The 22039-nt window shown below is 53.1% G+C and overlaps 1 protein-coding gene and 1 long non-coding RNA gene across 5 annotated transcripts; one reads left to right on the forward strand and one right to left on the reverse strand.

Moving 5' to 3' along the window:
- Positions 1 to 743: 743 nt before the first annotated feature.
- Rtn4rl2 (reticulon 4 receptor-like 2) lies at positions 744 to 17285 on the reverse strand. 3 transcript variants are annotated; one of them, XM_006234465.5, is made up of 3 exons: positions 16852 to 17060; positions 10957 to 11438; positions 744 to 2121 (listed from the first exon to the last, which is right to left on the reverse strand). In XM_006234465.5, the coding sequence occupies exons 2-3, from the start codon at positions 11371 to 11373 to the stop codon at positions 1372 to 1374; spliced, it is 1167 nt and encodes a 388-aa protein (XP_006234527.1). In that variant the 5' UTR covers positions 11374 to 11438; positions 16852 to 17060; the 3' UTR covers positions 744 to 1371.
- Positions 1802 to 3269, forward strand: LOC102554396 (uncharacterized). 2 transcript variants are annotated; one of them, XR_005502275.2, is made up of 3 exons: positions 1802 to 1935; positions 2283 to 2519; positions 2969 to 3269. It is a non-coding gene; the product is annotated as an uncharacterized LOC102554396 (long non-coding RNA). The 2 variants fall into 2 exon arrangements; XR_005502276.2 differs by having other exon boundaries at positions 1880 to 2103; positions 2287 to 2519.
- Positions 17286 to 22039: the final 4754 nt, after the last annotated feature.

Raw genomic sequence — 22039 nt, forward strand, 5'->3', positions numbered from 1 at the left:
AAAGCCATATTTAGGCTGCTTGTGCCCATAGATATCTGAGTTACAGAATTTCCATGCGGGGAGGGGGCTGCGTTTTGTTCTTGGAGACCTCTTAGCCAGGCTCCCGGTCACCTGTGTTAGTTGTTGAGTCACCAAACACTTCAGGGCTGGTGGTAGCTGCTTCTCTTGGGCAAATCGGGCGCCATCAGCACATACCTCTAATGCCCAGGTAACTCAAGAACTTGAGGGGTTGGGGATTTAGCTCAGGGGGTTGGGGATTTAGCTCAGTGGTAGAGTGCTTGCCTAGGAAGCGCAAGGCCCTGGGTTCGATCCCCAGCTCCGAAAAAAAAGAACCAAAAATAAATAAATAAATAAATAAATAAATAAATAAATAAATAAATAAATCTTAAAAAAAAAAAAAAAAGAACTTGAAGCTTTGGGAGGATCAGAATGACCTTGAGGCCCAGATCAGGGGAAGTCAGTGCAGCAGGTGAACCCACACAGCAGGAAATACTGGTGGCCTGAGGTGGCTCTTCTCTTACAGGTCTAAGTCCCATTTCTGCTTTTGAGTCTCTTTTTTGAGACAGGTTTTCTCTGTGTAACAGCCTTGGGTGTCCTGGCACTCTCTTTGTAGACCTGGCTGGCCTCGAATTCACAGAGATCTACCTGCTTCTGACTTCTGACAGTAAAGATGAGTGTCCACCCCACCCCCCACCTTTGAGGTCTTGAGAAAAAACAAAACAAAAAAAAAATCTTACAGGAGATAAAATAATAGAATTTTTTAATAAATTTTTCCCCCAAACAATTTCTTTTGATCTTCACCACACAGGGGCCATGGTGGAGAGGAAATCTCTCCAGGCACCCTAAAAAGTGTCCTGGGTAGACTTAGGAGAAAAGTATTCCTCCGGTGTCAGGAGGCTGAAGGGATCAGGACAAGCAGGGTCCAGGGGCAGCCTGGGCCTCGCTGAGACATCCCTCCAAAGGGGGAGGAGGGGAGGCTCCCAGGGGGAGCTTTCAAAGGCTCTGCTGGTGGAAGGTGCTCTGCGGACAAAAAGCCCCTCCGAGTCCACTGTGGGGCCCCGGAGAGAGGAGCAACGGCTGCCTGGGGTGTCACGCCCCAGCCTTGGGATGGGGGCAGAAGAGTTAATGTCTAGAATCAGGGCGAATGGGGCCGAGCCACCTTATACACCGTCTTAGGGGCTGCCATACATAAGTCACAACAGCCCGGAAGGCAAATGAGGCAGCCTGGTCAGGGGAAGAAAAAGAGCGAGGAGGCCTAGGGAAGGTGCCAGGCCGGGTCGCAAACAAGGGGCAAGTTCGGAGCCTCAGCTCCGTGGGGCAGAGAAGGGGAGCGGGGCGAAGAACGTGGTCTCTTCCATCGGAGCACCGCAGTCAGAGGTGATGGGGAGCCAGGAGCAAGAGGCAGAGCAGAGGGGTGCGCAGCCCGGCCGAGAGCACGGGGCCACGCGAGTCCGCGGGCGCCTGGCACGCGGCCCCGGGACACGTCTGCTCGCCTCGCTGGTCCTCGCCGCCGTAGCCCCCCCAGTAGTCGTCCTCAGTGGGCGCGTCCCCGCCCTGACGCCCCCGCGAGTCCTCGGCGGGCAGGTCTCGGTAGAGCGTGGATGGGTCTGCGGGGGGAGCGCCCGCCTCGGCCACGCCGTACAGGTGGTTGGAAGAGCTGTTGCCGCGGGCGCGGCTGCCCGGCCGCGTGGGTGTGGGCGGCGGGCACGCTTGGAAATCGGTGTCGCGCAGCGTGCGCAGGTCCCGGCCCTGGCGCTCGGGCGGGGTGGCGCAGGTCACGTCGGAGCTGGACACCCGCGCGCGCTGGAACCAAGCCCAGAGCGGCCGAGCGCGGCAGTCGCACGCCCAGGGGTTGGCGTTGAGCCGCAGGAACTCGAGCGCTGGCAGGTCAGCCAGCGCCTCTCCCGGCAGCGAGGCCAGGCTGTTGTTGAACAGGTAAAGGATGGTGAGGCGGCTGAGACCGTGGAAGGCTGCGCGGTGTACGCCCTGCAGCCGGTTCCCGTGCAGCAGCAGCCGGTCCAGGCTGCCCAAGCCGCGGAACACGTGCTCCGTGAGCAGCCGCAGGCGGTTCCCGTGGAGGAAAAGGTGGCTCAGGTTGGCCAGGTCGGCGAACAAGTCATCCTGAGTAGGGGATGGAAACAGAAGAGAGTAGCCTGAGACAGGGTCGGGGTCTCCACTCCAGGACCTGGGAGAGGGTAAGGAAGGCATAATGGCAAGGTGGAAAAGTGGGAAAGGGCCTGACTTTTTTTTTTCTTTTTCTTTTTTTTTTTTTCTTTTTTGAGACAGCTCCAGCATCCGTATCCCAGCTATGGACCCAAGAGGATCCTCTAATCTCCTGCCTCCACCTCTTGATTTCTGAGATTTCAGGCTGTGTTACCAAAACAGTTTTATGTGGTTCTGGGGATCAGACCCAGGCTTTCAAACAAGCTAGACTGCACCTTATCAACTGAGTCTGAGTCCTGAACTTCAAAACCCTCATCTTCTAACCGATTTCCTATGGAGAAAGCTACGAAATTGAGGTCAGTGAGTCACGTTGCCCAGGGCCACTAGGGACCGAACCCAACAATGCCAGGCAAGAGCTTTAGCCCCAGCTCCCCTTTTACATCTATATTTTGAGACAGAGTCTCACCGAATTGCCCAAGGCCGGTTTTGAACTTGCCGTTTAGCCAAGGTGGATCATGAACGTGTTAACCTCTTGAGTAGCTTGAATTAACACCCAGTAGCATAATACCCGGTTATATCAGTGGATCTTAAATTTTACTTATTTAATGTATCCCAGTACCCCACCCTGTGAGTGTGTGTCTGTGTGTGTGTGCGCGCACACACACACACACGCCTGCATGTACGTGGGTATACAACTTGTGGAGTGTTCCTCTCCTTTCAACGTATAGGCTTCCAGGATAGAACTCAGGCCACCAGGCTTGGTGATAGCTACTTTTCTGACGAGCCATTTTTGCTATCCTCCTAGGTGAATCTAGAGCCTGTCAAGATGGTACTCAATCACCACACCAGGCCAGTGCCACCTCACCTGCCTGATTCTTAAATTTAGAGTGTATTCCGGTCCCTTTCAGATACCAGTGACTTCCCAGTGCAGGTGGGGGAAGCCTGAGAAGTCTGCCTTCCGAGGAGATGATGATGAGGCTGCCTGAAGACTTGAAGATTTGGGAGTCAGATGGGGCTCTGACATGAACTGACTGGGATACTTGGGAAAAGCCATTCTGCCTTTCTGTGCCTGGGATTCTTCCTGTAAAATGTGGTGATGAGATGGAGCCGAACGTATTAAGATGCTTGGATTTTGTTGGGGATTTAGCTCAGTGGTAGAGCGCTTGCCTAGCAAGCGCAAGGCCCTGGGTTCGGTCCCAAGCTCCGAAAAAAAGAAAAGAAAAAAAAAAGGTGTTTGGATTTTTAACGTGGGCAGACGCCGTGCGAATTAGCTATGTCTGTTAATTTGACCAAGACAAGTTACCTCTACGCATGCCTTCTCCTCTGTAAAGTGGAAACGAGCATTTCTAGCTCTGGGGTCTGTTCTGAGGCCCAATGGAGAGCATTCACATAAGGTTCATGGGGTGGAGTGCAGACACAGTTTTGGTCCAGAGATGAAACCCATAGGCTCAGGAGGTGAAAGCACTAATCCAAGCCCCCAGTTTTTCCTATCCCTAGCTTCTGGACAAGTTGTTTAGCCTCACCGAGACCTGGTTTCCTTACTGTGGAAGGGAAGAGGATTCTCAAACAGACTGAAGGAGGGTTAGACGTTACGGCACAGTAGCTAATAGAGGCACAGTCAGCCATCCATAGTTCACAGTTGCCATGACAGCAGGGGAGCGTTTAGAATCCCATCCCATTCACTTTCCTCTAAGAGAGAGATGCTCTTTACAGACTAGCAGTCCTCCTGGCAGACTTACTCAGGGACCAACGTCAGCTCCACACCGCAGACATGGAAAAGGACGGAAGAAGCTGAAGTCCCTGATGCATTGTCCCTCTTACAGTGTGGGAACCGTGCCTGGGGTGAAGAAGTCATCTCGGCACTGGGAGAACCTTGGGATTATGGCTCAGAAGTACACGTTAGGTGTGACCGTGGAGCGGACTCTGTATTTTAACCAGCTTACCAGGGAACTCTTGGTGGCGAGCTGGTGTGGGGCTGTAGTATGGTTGTAAGTATTTGCCAATCGGTGTTCAAGAGCCTGAGTTGGATTACTCTCGGGCCCAGACCCACGTGCAGTGTGATTTTGGAGCTAGAACTGAACTTAGGCTCTACTTTAAAAGAGCAGTTTGCTTCAGAGATGAAGGGTTTACGTAGAAAGCGCCAGAACCCCATTCTTCTCACCCCACGGCCTTCAGGTCCTCCCGCAAATTGCTGTGGTCAGTAGATTCCAGAAGATCTGGTTTAATAGGACAAGAGCATCCCTCTCTGCTCAAGGCAGTTCACCTTGGGCCTGTTCCCCAACCCTGGTCACCCACACCCCCAGGTGTCTGGGGAGATGGTTCCTTCCTCATGCTCCCTGGGCACCTGGTCCGAAGGTCTCAGGAGAGGGAGCTGCATCCCAGCTCACATCCTCAGCCTCCACCTTCCTGTGTTCTCCTGTGCTCACACCTCCTCCCGTATGCCTTCCGCCTCTCTGCTACAGGAACTGAGTCTGCCAAGAACCCTCCTCTTGGTCACATAGAGATCAGTCCTCCTCAACCTTCTTGCTGCCTCTGACACCAGGACAGTTTTCTCCACCCTCTGATGTCACTACCCGAAATGACCATTCAGGTCCCCCGCTGACCTGCTCATCCCAAGAACCTCAGATTTGTTGGTATCCAGTTTCTCCTTTTGTGTCCTGCCCAAAGGAAGGAGTTTGAGTCCTTCTGCTTAACCCATCATACAGCATCAGCAATAGGAGGTCACGCCCAGGGAAGGGTGTTCAGAGGGTCAGTCTGGGGGTACAGGAGAATAGCACCAGGCTAACTAAGCATGACTTCGGAGACTTGGAGTTCAAACACCCCAGAGAACCCAGCTCAGTTTTGTATTCCAGCCTCCCCTCCTCTGTGTTTCTTGGCTAAAAGTCTTGCTCCTCCTGACTCTAAGCCTCTGCCTTTGGGGTCCATTCCCCTCCCCCAGCCCAAGTTATAGCCAAATTCCATCATCACTTCCTGAGCCGAAGCTCTCAAATCCGGCCCTTCCTCTCTCTGCCATTAAAACCTTTCTCTGTGCATTAATAAGCTCTTGACTTTCACAGACCCTGCCCTCCCCCATCACCTTCTTGCACACCCCCTCCCTCTGGGCTTGGAACATCTGCTAGAGTCATTCTCTTCCATTTCAAAAACCGCATTTCTCTTGCCTCCTGCCTGGCCGGTTCACAGCTTTCTGTATCCATTTGGAATCTAAATGCAGAATCCCTACACTTCCCCAACCTTGCACGAGAGCATCCTAACCTTGCCTTCCTCCAACCTTCTGGCACCTGGCATTGGTACTGATCTTCTCAGCCACCCAGGCTGTGTGACCTTGGACAGCTCCAGGCACCTCTCTGGGCCTGTGTTTGTTTTTTCATCTGCGCAAGTGACTTGGAGTGACTGATCTCCTGGGTCCCCTAAGCGTTTGCTAATTCTGACTCAATGAGCCCGGGAGTCGATCTCACTTATTCAGCAAAGCTGTTCTGTGTGTGCACTCGGCATTAGGCACCCCCGCTCATGGTGCTTGCCCATCCATGGCAGGTGTCATAAGCATTGGCGTCAGCAGGTGATTTGCCAAGTTCTCGTTGAATGCCAAACCCTGTATGGCACGGATCCTGATAGTATCTTAATCATCAACACTATGAGGCAGATGCTATGATTATCTCTATCTGGAGACTAACAGAGAGGGTATCAGAGAAGGGGAGCCACTTGTCTAAGATCCAGCATCTAACACGGGCGCGAACTCCAGAGACAGGATGCTTAACACCTGCATTGCAGAACCTAATAGACCTGCACTAGTTCTACCCCGGCAATGCCAAGCTTGGTGAATTCAGTGCTGTTGCTCACTTCCACCAGCCCTGCCTTCTCTCCAAGTTATCATCTCCTTTAGTCCTCACAGCACCTCCTACCCTGAGCAACATAGATGGGACCAGGAGGGCCCGGCAAATTAGAGAGGGCTTAGATTAGAACTCAGGTCCTCCTGAGCTCAAACACTGCTTGCAAACACCCAGTAAGCTGCTGCGGTAACCAAAGGAGAGAGGCAGCTTTACCATCTGGCCACTCTCCAACAGGCTCCGGCAGGCAGAGCAGGGATACTGTTTTTGTTCACCCTGGAATCCCTGGCACCCTGCATGCTGCCTGGCATGCAGGAGGTGCTCAGTGAGGAGTCTGCTGGTGAATGAACTGGCCTGGCACAGTGCCTAGCCCTCAGCAGCCATTCCGTGAGAAACCCCACCATTTCCACGGGCATACGCCACATCCTAACGATGGACCTCCTCCAGAACTCTCGTGGGGCAGGCTCGGCTCCATCCTTGGTCACACCTGCTCCTGAGGATCTCACTGAGCCACATGTTTCCTCACCTGCTTGTGGCATCTCCTGGCCTAGTTCCACCAGGCCCCTCGCAGACAGAGGCTGTCTCTTTTCTTCTCTACAAAGGACCAGGTGTGAAGAGGCTTCCTTCCTATGGCACCCGGTGCAGCACAGGCCAAAATTGTTCAGAGAAGAAAAATGGATCCCGATTCAGAAGACCCCCCAGTGGCCACCTAGAGGTCCATTAGGCTTGGGTCTTAACTGACCACAGGAGCAGGCACTGCTTGTGGCCTGAGCGTCAAGAGTAATTTATTAAACCCTAAGCTATGTATTCTACACCTTCACTAACGTCTCACAGCCTGTCTTTGTGGAAGGCAACATTTACGTGACTCCCCCCACTTAGGAAGCGGAGATGGGAGCTTAGAGAGGGAAGGCACCCTAAAGCCAAATAATTTGATAAAGAGGTTAGGATCGCAGGAGTAGTAATTAAAACAGAATCAAGGCCAGCAAGTTGGCCAGTAAAATTGTCCGCCACCAAGCCTGACAACCTGGTTTCAGTAGTTGGAAGGAAGAGAGAACATGAAGGAAGGAGAGGACCAACTCCCCTGAGCTGTCCTTTGACTTCCACATGAGTAGCATGGCGCATGCATACGCCCTGCAAGCATTAAAAAAATGTAATTTAAAAATAAAAAGGGGTTGGGGATTTAGCTCAGTGGTAGAGCGCTTGCCTAGCAAGCGCAAGGCCCTGGGTTCGGTCCCCAGCTCCGAAAAAAAAAAAAAAAAAAAAAAGAAGAAAAAAAGAAAAAAGGAAAAAATAAAAACAAAGGCCAAACAGCCTGTATCAGAAGAATCTAAAATTTTATATCCTCTAATGTCTTAAACTTTCAGGGCAGCAAAATAACATGTCACCACTAGTGGAGAATTCCCCAACAAGGAAACTCTTGTTTCAAATTATGACATTTGAATGAAATCTCCTTTACGCCATGAGGCCAGACATCCAGTAGATATGGATGGGCTATATGTAGACAAGTCTATAGGAGGCATGGATGAGCTGCGTGCTTGGACTTAGATCCTGCCTTCAAGAGAATTCATTATGTGGCTACAGATCTTCCGAAATCTGACGCAAACACGTCTAGGCTCAGCACTTCAGATCAGGGTTCTCAGCCTGTGACAATTCTGGTGCTTTCATCTCAGAGGGTTGCCTGTGCAGAATACCTTTTTCTTTAATACTGATGAATCTTCTAGATAAACATCACTACTTAGGGGTGCGGACAAGAGGATAGACAGAACAGTGTGTCCAAAGCCATGCAAGAGGCTGGAAAGCGCTGTTAAAACTGAAGCCACGGGATCGGGATGTGGCTCACTAGGTAGAAGGCTTTGCCTAGCATACACAAGGACCAGGGTTCCACCCAAGCACTGCATAGGCAGACACTGCAGGTACAGATGTGTAATTCCAGCACTCAGGAGTCAGAGGCAGGAAGATTAAGAAGTTCAAGGCCAGGGTTGGAGAGATGGCTCAGAACAAAGGCTGGTCTTAAAGAGACCTAGGTGTGATTCCTAGCACCCACAGCTTGCGAGCACCTGTAACTCCAACTCCAGGAACTCAAACTTCCTGTTCCAGCCTCACCAGGCACTGTGCACATGTGGTGCACAGATGTACACCCATACCCATAAAAATAAATCTCAAAAAAAAAAAAAAAGAAAGAAAAAGAAAAAAAAGCACAGGAAGAAGAGGAGGGGAGGAAGAGGAGGAAGAGTAGAAAGAAGAAGTAGAAGTTCAAGGTCATCCTTGATTACATAGTAAGTTCAGAGCCAGCCTGGGATTCATGAAACCTTATCTTTTTTTTTTTTTTGTTTTTTTGTTTTTTTTGTTTTTTTTTTTTCTGGAGCTGGGGACCGAACCCAGGGCCTTGCACTTCCTAGGCAAGCGCTCTACCACTGAGCTAAACCCCCAACCCTCTAAACCTTATCTTAAAACAAACAACCAACCACACACACACACATGCTCACACACAGACACACAGACACACACACACAGATACACACACATACATGCTCACACATAGACACACAGACACACACAGACACACAGACACACAAACACACATACACATACATGCTCACACACATACACACTCACACAGACACACACACAGACACAGACACCACACAAACACACTCACATATACAGACACAGATACACACACACATACACACAGACACACACACACACAGACACACACACACACAGAGACACCACACACACACACACACAGACACCACACACACACACATACACAGACACACACACACAGACACCACACACACATACACACACACACACACAGACACCACACACACACACATACACAGACACACACACACAGACACCACACACACATACACACACACACACAGAGAGACACCACATACACACACACACAGACATACACACACAGAGACACACACACACACAGACACCACACACACACACACACACACACAGACATACACACACAGAGACACACACACACACAGACACCACACACACACACACACACACACACACAGACACCACACACACACACACACACAGACACCACACACACACACACACACACACACAGACACCACACACACACACACACACACACACAGAGACACCACATACACACACACACACAGACATACACACACAGAGACACACACACACACACACAGACACCACACACACACACACACACACACACACACACACACACACACACTAACAGAAACTCCTGGCCTACTTAATTTTACTTCAGGGTACTAGCACTGGAAGGCATGGCGTTTCTGGCAGGTCACATGTCAGCCCCCCCCCCCCCGGAAGTTGCAGGCACTTCCATTCTGTGCTCCTTGGAGCCTTATCTGTCCCTGCTGCCAGGCAGCTTGAAGCTCAGCTTGGTGGGGAGCCTACTAAGGTCCCAGGCACAGGGTCAACAGCTTCAGGGACATATGTCCCACACATCCATGGGATCCCCAGTGTGCACTTCCCCAGTGCACACTCTGGTGAAAGCCTCTGCCGGCAAAGGCCTGTAGGCAAGAGATGAAGTGGTTGAGCGCGCTCTGTAACTGTGGCTCCCAACAAATTCAAGAAGAAGAGAAATAGGAGGTATGTCTTGGATCCTATCCATGGCCTCAGAATAATCCTTAGAGTTGACCCAGATCTCTAAGATAAAGTTCAAGCTGGGGCACATCAATGAGACCAATGTTAAATAAAGCTCATTAAAAAAAACAAAAAAACCATGGCATTTTAACAAGCGTTTATATAGCTCTTATATATGCCAAGCACTATTCTAAGTGTGCTACAAATTATTCATGCGTTTAGTGCTTGCAAAATCCCTGGGTGATGGATGCTCATATTCCTCCCATTTCACAGATAAGAAAACTGAGGCCCAGGTTTGAAAACTGCCACTTGCTCGTAAATGGCAGTGTTGATGTCTATAAAGTGCTTTACCTAGGACCTAACATGATGTATACTTACTACGTGCCTGCTAAGTTGATTATTGTTCATCAATAATGAGACATACTATTCCAGTACACTATGCATTTTCTGCATGTTCTCCATTTGAATACTGTTCCCAAAGCTGTCGTATTTTTAATACAGCATACAACGGAGGCTCGACAAATTAGCATCACTATTGTTCTGAAGAGCATCAGGGGCTCACTGATGACCAAGCCCAGGTTGGGGAGAAGGCAAGGCCTTCTGGGTCAGGTGGGGAGTACCCCCTTCTAGCCAAAGCCTCTACTACTAGGGAAGGTGTCCTCCTGGGATGGTGTTTGTTTAGGAGGGTGTGTTTCTGCTTCATGGGGAAATGAGATGTAGGGTTTAACAGCCAGCCAGCCAGCCAGCCAGCATAAGAACAATAGTAAATGATAATTAGATCAATAAGAATAACAATAAATAATAATTAATCTTCTCAGCACCCCGCCCCCAGCTGTGTAGCAGAGTTTTACCGAGACAATGGGTTTAAGGGACAGTGTCTGGGAAGGGTGAGGTTTTCCCTTGTGCTCTTACTCCCAGGGAAGAGTGTGACTTCTGTGAGACAACCCCCTCCCTAGCAATGACTCCACCCGTTGTCCAGCTTGCACGACAAGTGGGAGGACTCGGGGGTGGATGGGAAAAGATCACGCAAAGGCCTTTGGGCTGAGGCTCTTGGAGAAAGGAGAGATTTACAGACTTTGGGGAGTGTGCCGAGTGGGTGAGTGAAGGGAGACAGACAGAAGAGGCAGAGGGAGACGTATGTATGGGGGAGGTGAGTCAGGAGACAGAGAGGGACAGACCCACAGGCAGAGGCGAATGGGGTTAGAGAGATACAGAGAAAGAGGTGGACAGACACTGAGAAAGAAGACAAACAGGTGGAGGGAGATGCTGAGTCAGGAAAGAAGACAGGACAGGTACTTCCGGTCCAGAGAGAAAGAGGCGGAAGAGGCCTAGGGAGATGCTGGCTCACCTGTAGGTGGAGCAGGCTGTTCTCCTGGAGGTAGAGGTACTGTAGGCTGACCAGGCCTCGGAAGATGTTGCCAGGCAGACTGCTGAGCTGGCACCGGTACAGATGTAGTGACTGCAGCCTCTCCAGGCCCTGGAAGGTGTCAGGCTCCAGGGAGCGCAGGTGCCGATTGTCACCGAGGTCCAGTTCCTCTAGGGCCTGCAGATGGCGGAAGGTGCCAGGGTAGATGGTGGAGAGGTTGTTGGAGAAGAGCCACAGGGTGAGCAGGTTGGGCCCAAAAGTTCCTGGCCGCAGTGAGCGAATGAGGTTGTTCTGCAAGAAGAGTCGCTGTGTACTGGGTGGCAAGGACAGCGGCACCGAGGAGAAGTTGTTGGCCTGGCAGCTCACTGTGGGCGGAGAGGAGTAGCAGGTGCAGAGCATAGGGCAGCTGGGGGTCACAGGAGGGAGGGCCAGGAGTGTCAGCAGGAGGCAGGCTGAGGCAGGACCTGTGGGGAGAGCAGAGTGAGGCTTACTGGGTGGGTGGGTTGGGGGTCTAGATACAACCTCACAGGCTTGGGAGGCCTGCCCTCTCCCCTCACATCACTCTCTAGGTTTCTTTGAGGTACACAAACCTCATTTTCTTTTTCCTTCTCTGTCTCTGTCTCTCTGTCTCTCTCTGTCTCTCTCTGTCTCTCTCTGTCTCTCTCTCTCTCTGTTTTCTTCTTTTTGAGACAGGGTCTTATGAAGCCCAGGTTGCCCTCAAATTTAATGTTTAGCTGAGGATGTCCCTGAACTTGTGCACCTCCTGCCTCTGCTTTCCCAGTGCTGGGATTATAGTGGTGTGCTCCACACCTGGTTTATGCTGTGCTGGAGATCAAACCTAGGGCCTTATGCATGTGAGGCAAGCACCCCACCAAGTCAGCTACAATCAGCTACAAGGCTGAGATTGTTCAAGGCAGAGAGAGACGTAAAGGGGAGGCAAGTCAGAGAGGGACAGACAGACAGAGGCCAACGGGTTAGAGAGATAGACAGAGAGATTTCAAACCTGTCTTTTGAGAGACGGAGTTTGTCAAGAATGGATGCTTGTGGAAGAGTGAGGGCTCCTCTTTCTTTCACCCCAGTCCTTTGCCCTCTAGCCCTCAGGGGAGTGGATCAAGATGGGACCTCTGAGGTTTGACTGGGGAGCTTTGCCTGGAGAGAGGTGGGCCTGCATCCCCCAACACTTGGTGGATTTTGTAGACAGCACTGGGAAGTGTCTAAAGCTGTTTGGGGAGCAGGCATCTTCTTATTCCTGACTGTTTTCCTGTTTGACCTTGTTTAGAGTTAGGGTCAGAAGTCTGGGACTAGGGTTAGGGTTTCCTTAGTACTGAAGCAGGGCTGGGCTTCTATGGGGTAGGGACAACCCTTCTTAGGGTGTTAAACGACAGCACTGCCTTCTACCCACCAGATGCCAGCAGCACCCTGCCCCCAGTTATGACAATCAAAATGTCTCTAGACATTGCCAAATGTCCTCTGGGAGCAACACCAGCCCACTCGAGAAAGCTAGACACTAACTTGAGACCCGTGGTGGCTAGAAGGCCTGTAGGTGGCAGGGTGACCCACACCTTCCTCCCTGTCCTCGAAGGCCTTGGAAGCATCTTAGCCTTTTCCACCTAGGAAGTGGTTAGAGGGTGGGGCTTCAGAATCAACTCAGGCTTTACTCATTCAAAGTCTCCTTTAAAGTCTTTGTTACCTTTTTCTTTTCCCCCAAGTAACTTGGAATTTGGCCATGGGCTATTCTTACAACCCAGACAGGAAAGCAGGACTAAAGCGTCCAGAATGGGTGCCTGTGTTTCTCTGCCCCACCAAGGAGCCCAGAGCCCTGGCCCTCAATGCTACAGATAGAGGCTCCAGTTGGAACCTCTGTGGCCTTAGTTCTATCAGAATTCCCAGAAACCCTCTGAGATTTTCCTGGGAAGGGGTAAGCCTGACCCTACAAGGCCAGAAAGCCATTCCTTTGAGCTCAGGAGTCAGAGGTAGGAAAGCCTGGCTTGGGGGTGGGGGTCCCCGTGGCTCAGGAGGGTGTGTAGGTGAGAGGTGGGTAACTTTGAGTGCCAGATCTCTAAGGCTGCAAGCTGAGGTTTGAGTGTGATGTCTCCAGGTGCTCTGAGGTGTCTGTGTGTGTGTGAAGGGGGGGCTGTGATCTGGGGAGGGGGGTGCAGTGTGAGACAGGTGTTCACTACTGAAGGTGCCAGCAGCATGACAGGCAAGGTTGTATCAGTCACCTACATCTCTTGCTGTATTGCTCCACCGACAGTTCCCCGTGCCCCTGGGCAGGGTGCCTCCTAGTTCTTTCAGGCACGTCCCAAGGCCGACCCAGCCCGATTGTATGTGGTAGCCCCCTCCTGGTGCCTGAGTGAGAGAGCGTGTGCTGGCGGTCCTCTGCGTGTGTGAGTGCCGGGCCCCGTGCGTGTGTAGGCTGGGTGTGATGTAATATTCAGTGACACAGCGCGGCTGTTCCATTCGTTCACACCACCTCCGCGTTTCTCGGTCCTTCTCACCCCTCCCCCGTGCGGCGGTTCACGATTACTTTTCTCCCGAGTTTTTCAGAGCCACGTGGGGTGGAGGAGCACGTCTCTCACCCCTGATCTTAAGGAGGAAGGAGTAGGGTGTGGAAGTCCAGTGTGGGACCTTGGGTGGGCTTCCCCAGTCCTGAAGGCTGGGGTTTAGGATTGGAGATTTCAGAGCTGTGCTGGGCCTATGGGAATGACAATTGGATTTCAGAGAAGGCAAACAACTTACCCAAGGTCACACACTACAAAGTGGGACAAGACATGGGCCAGAAAAAGACTGGCCTGGTGTCCAGTAGGGCACTCCTCTTCCTGTCAGAGTCACCCTCTGAGTTCCCCTTCACTAAGGACTTTACACCAAAGGAAGCCAGATCCTTCTCTGATCCCTTAATCCCACCCCCATCCACAAGCTCGCCAGAGTGTCGGCAGCATAGCGGTCAACCTCCCCATCCCCCCAGGATTATGAGGCTCTTCTTCCAGCCTCCGAGGCTGGCTGACTGACTGCTATCCGAGGAGACAAAGCGGGAAGGGCTGCAAACCCAGAAGGTCCCAGGTCCCGAGCTCAGGTCAAGTTCATCAGGGACTGGCGAGTTCCCTCACCTTTTTTGGCCCAAACTCCCGGTTTGGCTCCTCACTCATTCCAAGCTCCTCTCCTCTTTGCCCTCACTGCCTCCCTGCTGTCCGGTCCGCGCCTCGCTTTTCTCTCAGCAGGATTCACTTCCCTCCCGCCTCAGTGGTATTCCCTGCAGGCCCTTTGAGGAGGGACCCTGGTGGGGGGTGCTCCACGGCAGCTGCAGCGTAACAGTGACTCTGATGCCATTTCTGGCCCTCACTGCCGTGCAAAGCAGCTGTAACCCAAGGAGCTTCATCCATAATTCAGGTTGCGGCTCTCACTGGAGGCAAGGGGGAGGGGGAGTTGAGGGGCTCTGGGCTTCTCTGACCCCAGGCGGGGTTGGAGCGGGCACTCCAGGCAGAGGCAAGGTAGGGAGCTGGGAAAGCACCTTGTCCTCCCTCCCCTCTCCTCTTCCCTGCCCCCTAGCACCATTTCCCTTCTCCAACATCCCCTCCCTAAGCCCCACTCTCACACCTCTTTACAGCCATTTCAGGCCCTCCCCCAGGACCACAGCTATACTCTAGGTTCCCCTATGCATGCCTGGGGCCAGCACAGTGTATCAGAGGTGGACTGGGGATCCTCAGCCACCATCTAGAACAAATCTTTGGGAGACAGGAAAACACTGAGGGCTGGAAAGCAGAAGAGTGGGCTTCTGGTTGGTAGAACCCCTTCTGTCCTTCCCAGAATCCTTGGTTTCTTCCCCCTTGCAGTCAAGGCGGAAGGAAGCCTTTTCTGCAAGCCTCTCTCACCCTCTGTTCATCTCTTTACTAAAGTGAGCAGATAAGCCCCCCTTCCCCCACATGCATGGCGTGCTGGACCAGAGAAGGGCTCAATCTGCCATTGAGCACCTCCTGCATGCCAGCACTCCATTTCTGCATTCTGCCCTCTTTATCCACACAACCCAACCTGTCAAGGCCCCTAGGGAGATCAATAGTACAAAGGTTTTTCTAGGAAGGGAGGAAGACTTCATTATGAAGTCCAAGTGTAATGTGGAATCCACAGCTGAAAGAACATGTACTGGACTGTGGTCCAATGACCCGCTCTGACCTTTCTTTCAGTACCTTCCCCCATCACACCCTCTGGACATGACATGCTGGCCTAGAGGTAAAGGGAAGATAGGTACAGTGCCCAGCTGTTCTGTCTTGGGACAATCACAATGCTAGCTGTCTGGCTGTTTAGGGTCAGGGTCAGGGGGTGTGGGTGGGGACAGGACAGGATGGACGTAGGCTCTCTCCATAGATTTCTACTCCTGGGCTCCAGGCTCTGGCTACTCTAGAGTCAAGAAGAGGTGACCATTGCCCAAAGGCAAAGCCATAGCCAGATCTGGCCACAGGAGGGAGTGGAGAGAGGCTACAACATGATATTGATCCCGGAAGGCTAAGGTACCCAGAGCCAAAAGGATCCATTCACCAAGGGATCATGGTCAAAACCCAAGGGCTGCCAGACCTTGGAGTACCCAGGATCTGATATGAAGTTCTCAGTTTGTGCCAACCGTTAGACCAAAGGCCCCTTGGGAATAAGAAACATGAGGAGGAAGGGGTGGGTGCAGGGTCCAAGGCAGGAACCAGGGTGCACCATATAGGGCAGAGATGTCCCAGGAAAAGTAGACAGGCCTCTAGTTGTAGAAAGAAGGTACTGGGTCCTAAATACAAGCACCATCTGCACACCTCAAACGCTGCTTCAGGGAAGAGTCAGGGGCCTGACAGACAGATGCTGAGGGGGCAGGGGGTGAGGAGGTGGGGGGCCTTGGGAGTGGCATGGGGGCGATGGCATACCAGTGACGCAGGGGCCTGAGGAGGCACCAATGCAGGTGACTGGAGGCTTTAAAGCTGCTGCAAACAGCTTCTCACTCTGCCAGAATGTAACACCCCAAAATAAGCAGCTACTGTGGGGCGGCAGGATCCGACGTCGGGGCTCAGATATAAATGGCAGCGCTGAGCCAGCCCAGGTACCCACCCCAAGGAGGCTACCGCCCCCCCTCACCACCACACACAGAGTGCTCACGCTCCTTCCCTGGCCTCTGACCCAGACCCTGAGCTCAGGGTCCACTGGACTAGCTACTCCCTGAGAGAAGGGACATAACAGGCAGGAGCTTTGGAATGGAGGGCTTCCCACGTGGAAGTGGTTACCAGAAGCCTCTTTGTCTACTCCCTGGGCACCATCGCTCCTCTTACATCTCCCTCTCTGGCTTCTGTTGACATCCTAATCCATCTCAAATCACTCTACCACATGGGGATCCCGGACCCAAACCTGGTAACCATTTTCCCTGTGTCTGACTCTTACATCTATCCTCCCTCACCAGCTTCCGCTGGCTTCTAGCCCTCCCATCCCCTTTCCATTCCAATCTCCTAGAGCCCCAGTCCTCACCCTTCCGGTTATCTCCCCCCACCCCGCCCCATTCTAGCTTTCTATCCCCATCTACATCTCTCCCCTGAACTGGTCACCCTCTCCTCCCTCTTCCCTGATCTTCCCCTGGACCCCAGTTTCCAATCGTCTAACCTTTATTCCTCCTACTACCCTCCTTTATCCCGCCCCCACCTCCTCTTTCTCACCCCCACCTCCCTAGACACTTTTCTCATCCTGACTCCCCTCCTCCCTCCGACCCCTACCCTCCCCGCCCCCAGTCTGCAGCCCACACCCTTGCTGTCACTCAGTGCTCGGAACTAGCCTCCTTCTAGCCCCTCCATCTATGCAACTAGCAGAGCCATTGGGGAATCGCTCTCTACCCCCTACATTCCCAGACAGCCCCCTACCCACATGGCTTGTCTTCCCAGGTGACTGGAAAGTGCTGAGACACTGGGCACGAGGAGTTGCTGAGTCGGCGCTTCCCCAGCCGGCCCGAGTCCTCAGCGTCCCCCGGAGCAGGTGGAGCCGGGACAACAGAACCTGAGCCTCTTTCTCTTCCTCCTAACCAGTTCGGTCTGCCCTCCGCGTCCCCCCTTGGTCACGAGCTCCCCGCACATTCCCGCAGGCTCTAAGCCCAGTGCCCTCCTGCGGCTGGCAGCTCTGGGGGCGGAGGCGCGGCTCCCGCGCTAAGCGGTTTTTTGCTCCTTACCCACCCCACCCCCTTCACTGCCCCACCCTCGTGCCCAAGGAGAGGGGCGCCTCTCTCTAGTGTCCTCCCGCCGGCCGGTGTCCCTACCTTGCAGCAGGCGCCGGAGCCCGGGCAGCATCTTGTCTCGACGATCGGGGGAGGGGGCGGCGGGGGGGGGAGGGCGCTCCCACTCGCTCCCTTATCCCGCCGGACAGACGGCGGGGACTCCGCGGGGCTCCGTAAGGACCCGGGAGTCCCGGGCTACGTAGCGGGGCTGCGGAGCTCTACCCTGCGCCCCCCGGACTCCGTGCCTCTGAAGGAGCCATCGGCCCCGACGGGACGGGGCGGGGCACGACGAGATGGAAAGGGCTGGGTTGACCCTGGACAACGGGTGTCCGCGCCCCCTCGGCAGCGCAGACCCGCAGGGAGTCGGTTAGTCGGTCGGTCCGTGCGCCCCGGCTGCTCGCCGAGGGAGAGTGGGGACAGCGAAGAAGCGCTCCCCCCCACCCCCCATTCCCGCACTCGCTGGCTCCTCCCTCGCTTCCCGGCCTGCCGGTTTAACCCTTTGGTGACTACTAGGAGGCGGGAGTAGTTCTCCATCTAGCCCACTCAGTCTCGGGCCCCCTCCCAACCTTGGGAGATCGGGAAGGCTGTGTTCCCGTAGCCTCCGCGGCGCCACGCCTTTAGAGAAATCCCTTCTTGCTCTCTGTGTGTGTGTGTGTGTGTGTGTGTGTGTGTGTGTGTCGCGCGCGCGCGCACTCAGTAGTGTTAAGTCCCCCCAACCCACGACTTGCACAGGGTGAGGGTTTCCTCTCTCAACTTTCCCAGAAGATACGCAGTTTCTGAGTAGTTTCCAACTCAGCGCCCCTCCTCCTGCCCTGTCCTTCGCGATCCTTTGGGTTCTAAAGACTCCAAGATTTCACGTTCTCTTTGGGTCCCAGACTCCCAGGGCGGCTTGTATAGCTATAGGACCAGTGAGTAAAGGAGTTTGTGTGAGCAAGTGTATGGGCGCGTACCCGCGCGCGCACACGCTTGGGCAGGTGTAGTTGAGTGCTAGCCTTTTATTCCTGTCGGGAAACAGGGCGGGAGTATGAGTGTGTGCGCGCTGGTTTCTGCGCTGGTGGACCACACGAGGGCTGTGTGAAGTTCTGCGCTCGCGTGTTTGGGATGGGAAGCGAAGAGAATAAATGTTCCGGTGTGTTGTATGTACCTTGCAAGCTTTTTACAAATAGGTGTAAGTTTGGGCGTGCGTGGGGATTGTGTGAGTGTGTGAGTGTGTGTGTATGGACACGCACGCGCGCGCGTGTATTTACGAGATATGGCCCAAAGGGTATGATATCTTATCCCTCGCCAGAGGGCAGAAGAGGACCCAAAAGTGGCAGCTGACTGCTGGATCACAGAAACTTCTAACCCTCTTACTGAGGGGCCAATAGGGGCCCCATAGGGGCCCTAGACTCCTCTATCCTGGCGGTATCAGCCAATCCCTGACCTCAGCGCCTTATTTTAAAAGCTGCAACGCCTTTTGTGCGGGTCTTGGTCAGTCCAAGGTTCCCGTACTCGGTTTTTAATAACTACTGTGTGAAGGATACTTAGGGGAGCCGCTTTGGGGACCGTCGCCAAATGGCACAGGCGGGGTTGGGACTGCTGCAGTGATGCGTACGGCGCTGGGTGCCAGGGCCATCTGGACGCAGTCGGACCCTGCCTGCAACAACTTGGAAGCATTAGGTGACCTCTCTTGTGAGTGGAGCGGAGGAACCCTTAGTCCAAGCACCGGACTCTTCTTCATACCTGTGCCTGGGTCCAACGCTGTGCACGGCATACAGTCGGCGCTTTATAAATGTTAGTCTCATCCTTCTCATTCACTCCATGCTCCTTTTATAATCTGCCATTCTTCTCTCGTACTCATTCGATTTCTTTCATTTCTCCCCCAACTCTTATCCATATTTTATGATTCCCCATCTTTATTCTCATGTTCGCCGCCCTTCCTCCCTTACTTTCTGTCCTGTCCTCTCCAAAGATGAGTATACCTTCTGCCTTCTTTGGCTCTGTGTGTGTGTGTGTGTGTGTGTGTGTGTGTGTGTGTGTGTCCCAGCCTCTTGGCCTCTCTACGTCTGCTTGTGTTTCTTCGCCTCTTCTTTGTCTCCACTCCCTTCCCCCGTTTCATCTTGTTTTTTGGCGGGGTGGTGGTGATGGTGGTGGTAGCTGCTCCCAGCCTCTTGCACCTCACGCTGGAGTGCCCCCTGCTGGTTCTATCTTTCGTTGCCTCCGGGGCTCGCAGCTTGGCAGCCCTTGAATTTTCACTCCTGCCTTTCTCTTTTCCAGGTCAGGTAGAAACAGAAAGGGGCATATTTGGGCCTCCTGTCTCTGTTTTATAAGAAGGCCTAGACCCCCTGCTTTCCCCTGGGTCCTACCCTGTGTAGGGCCCGCGCCTAGAGCGCGCGCGAGGAAGAGGGGGGGTAGTTAGTGCTGGAGGGGGCGGCGGGGAGGGAGTGTTGGGGGTAGCAGGGTGGGATTTGGCGTCCTTCCCCGGAATGAGCCGCGGCACAATCTGTCGCTGGGTTTGTTTGCCGAGCTGCCTCCGGAGCGCAATGGGGCTGGCTCCCGGGGAGCGAAATATCACAAGATGCGGAGACAGACGCTGAGGGGCGGGTGGGCGGCGGGCTGACTCAGGTGTGCTTCATCGACTCCCTGGGCCTCAGCTCTTCTGAGAGGGGTGGGAGGGGACACTGGCCCCCCAGCATAGGCAGGCAACCAAAGTTTGGAGGGGCGCCCAATCTTGGGATGAGCTGTGGGGAAGAGGGTCCTTAGCTCCAGGCCTCTCCATCAACCCAAGCTGGGATTCCCTAGACAGCCACAAGCTCTCTAAGCCACCGCCTTGTACAGGTGTTCGGGTTTCCCATGGTTATCTGTTGACTCACCACTCCCTCCTCTAGACTGCCAGCGTTTTGAGGGCAGGAAATGCTTCTCATACAGTGTGTCCAACAGGTGCTGAGCAAGGCTGTTGGACCGCTGGCTGGTGGGTGGGCGGGTGGCTAGTAGCGGTTTCCCAGAATCCTACTGTGCATTTGGATTTCCCTGTGGGCTATCCCCACCCCTTGTTTCTCGAGATAGTTACATTTTGGGTACCCTCTCCTTGCAGTCTCTGACAACTCTCTCTGGATCTGAGCACCATTTCTCTAAGTACTCCGGCCCATTCACTCTTTTCCTGATGCCTCCTTTACTCATCTGTACATAGAGAATGTAGCATTTAGCAGGCTACATAAAGTCTCCAGCTCCTATGGTGACCTGGCCTCATTGCTGTTTCAAGGTCATCATTATTTTGGTACAGGATGACCCATTAGAAGCAGACCCCATGATAGTTTTTTTTTCCTTCCCGCAGTGGAATGTTTGGCGATCCCAAGGAGTATACCGATGGTACGGGGCTGGGGGTGGGGTGGGGTGGGGACTGTGGCCTGGTCATGTAGCCCCACCGTCTCTGCCTAGACAGATGGCCGGGGCTCTGGGTACTTCTTGGCCACAGAGCTGGCCCGCCCTCTTGTGGCTACACGTGGAGCTGCAGTCTCGGTGGAAGCCAAAGCTCTCTAGAAAAGTGTTGATGAATATAGACTATTCCCTCACCACCCCCACCCCCACCCCCGCCACCGTCCTGAGCAAGCCTGTGTCTGGAGAAAAGCAGGCCTCTAGAAGGACTTGCAGAAAGAGGTAGCCTATTAGCACAGATTGGCACAATATGTCCTCCATGAGCACGAGTATTCTCATTGTGTCACTGGGACCCCTAATCTCTCTAGTGGCCCTATTTAGTGAGTTGACAGAGCCCCCCACCCACAACCCCTCCTAAACTCCTCCTGTTTGGCACCTTCAACACCAGAACACTGCTTGGTAAATATATTTTGAGATTGCTCAGTGGTCACAAACGCAGAGGTTCTGTCTAGGACATACCTCTCTCCACAACTCGCTAGTTAAACACGTGACCTTCACCTAGTGGCTGAGATTTCCTAAGCTTCCAGGCTTCCCAAGTAGAAAATGGGAGAGGGGGCTGGAGAGATGGCTCAGAGGTTAAGATCACTGTCTGCTCTTCCAGAGGCCCTGAGTTCAATTCCCAGCAACCACATGGTGGCTCACAACCAGCCGTATTGAGATCCGATGCCCTCTGCTGGCCTGCAGGCATACATGCAGGCAGAAAGCTGCATGATGTATACATAATAAATAAATATTCAAAAAAGGAGAAAATTAAAAAAAAAAAAGAAAGAAAATGGGAGAGGAAAAGTTTTGGTTTCCAGACCATAGAGTTGTTTGAGGATTGAATGAGATAAAGCATTAAAAAAAAAAATCTAACAGAGTCTCCGACCCTGTGCTCAATAGTGCTAAATAATGTGAATGACCCGGAGACTAGGTTCTGCAGTTCATGGGTAAAGAGCAGAGTTAGCACCTAAGTTCATCAGAAGCAAGGGGTAGTGCTAGGTTGTGAGTCCTTAGTCACGATGGCCTCTTCATGGAGCTGAACTTGACATTGCCACTGTCTCTCAGCCAAGGTTGCCCAGTGTGATGGCAGGATTCCCAACCTGAACCAGAAGTTCAGCCTCAATCCTTCCTGCCTGCAACTGTAACCTGGGATGGCCTCTCAGGGCTTCAGTTTCCTCTCTGTTGAAACAAACATCATGGAACTGGAATTCCTGAGAGCCTGGCTTTCTGACATTCCTGGTTCTCTGGGACTTCTGGGACAGAAGCTACTGAGAGTGGAGTCCATCAGCCAGGGTCCACATTGCTTTCAGTGGTGGGCAGTGGGTTGAGTATGGGCTCAGTAGATGATGAGGATTTGTGTGTAGGGATTCTGCGGGACCTCATTTTAGGGTTCCTAGCTCTCTCAATATTCACCATGCAGGGTAATCCCCTGCATTATTCTGATCTGGT

Source organism: Rattus norvegicus, chromosome 3 (genome assembly GCF_036323735.1).
Source record: "Rattus norvegicus strain BN/NHsdMcwi chromosome 3, GRCr8, whole genome shotgun sequence".
NCBI classification, from domain to species: domain Eukaryota; kingdom Metazoa; phylum Chordata; class Mammalia; order Rodentia; family Muridae; genus Rattus; species Rattus norvegicus.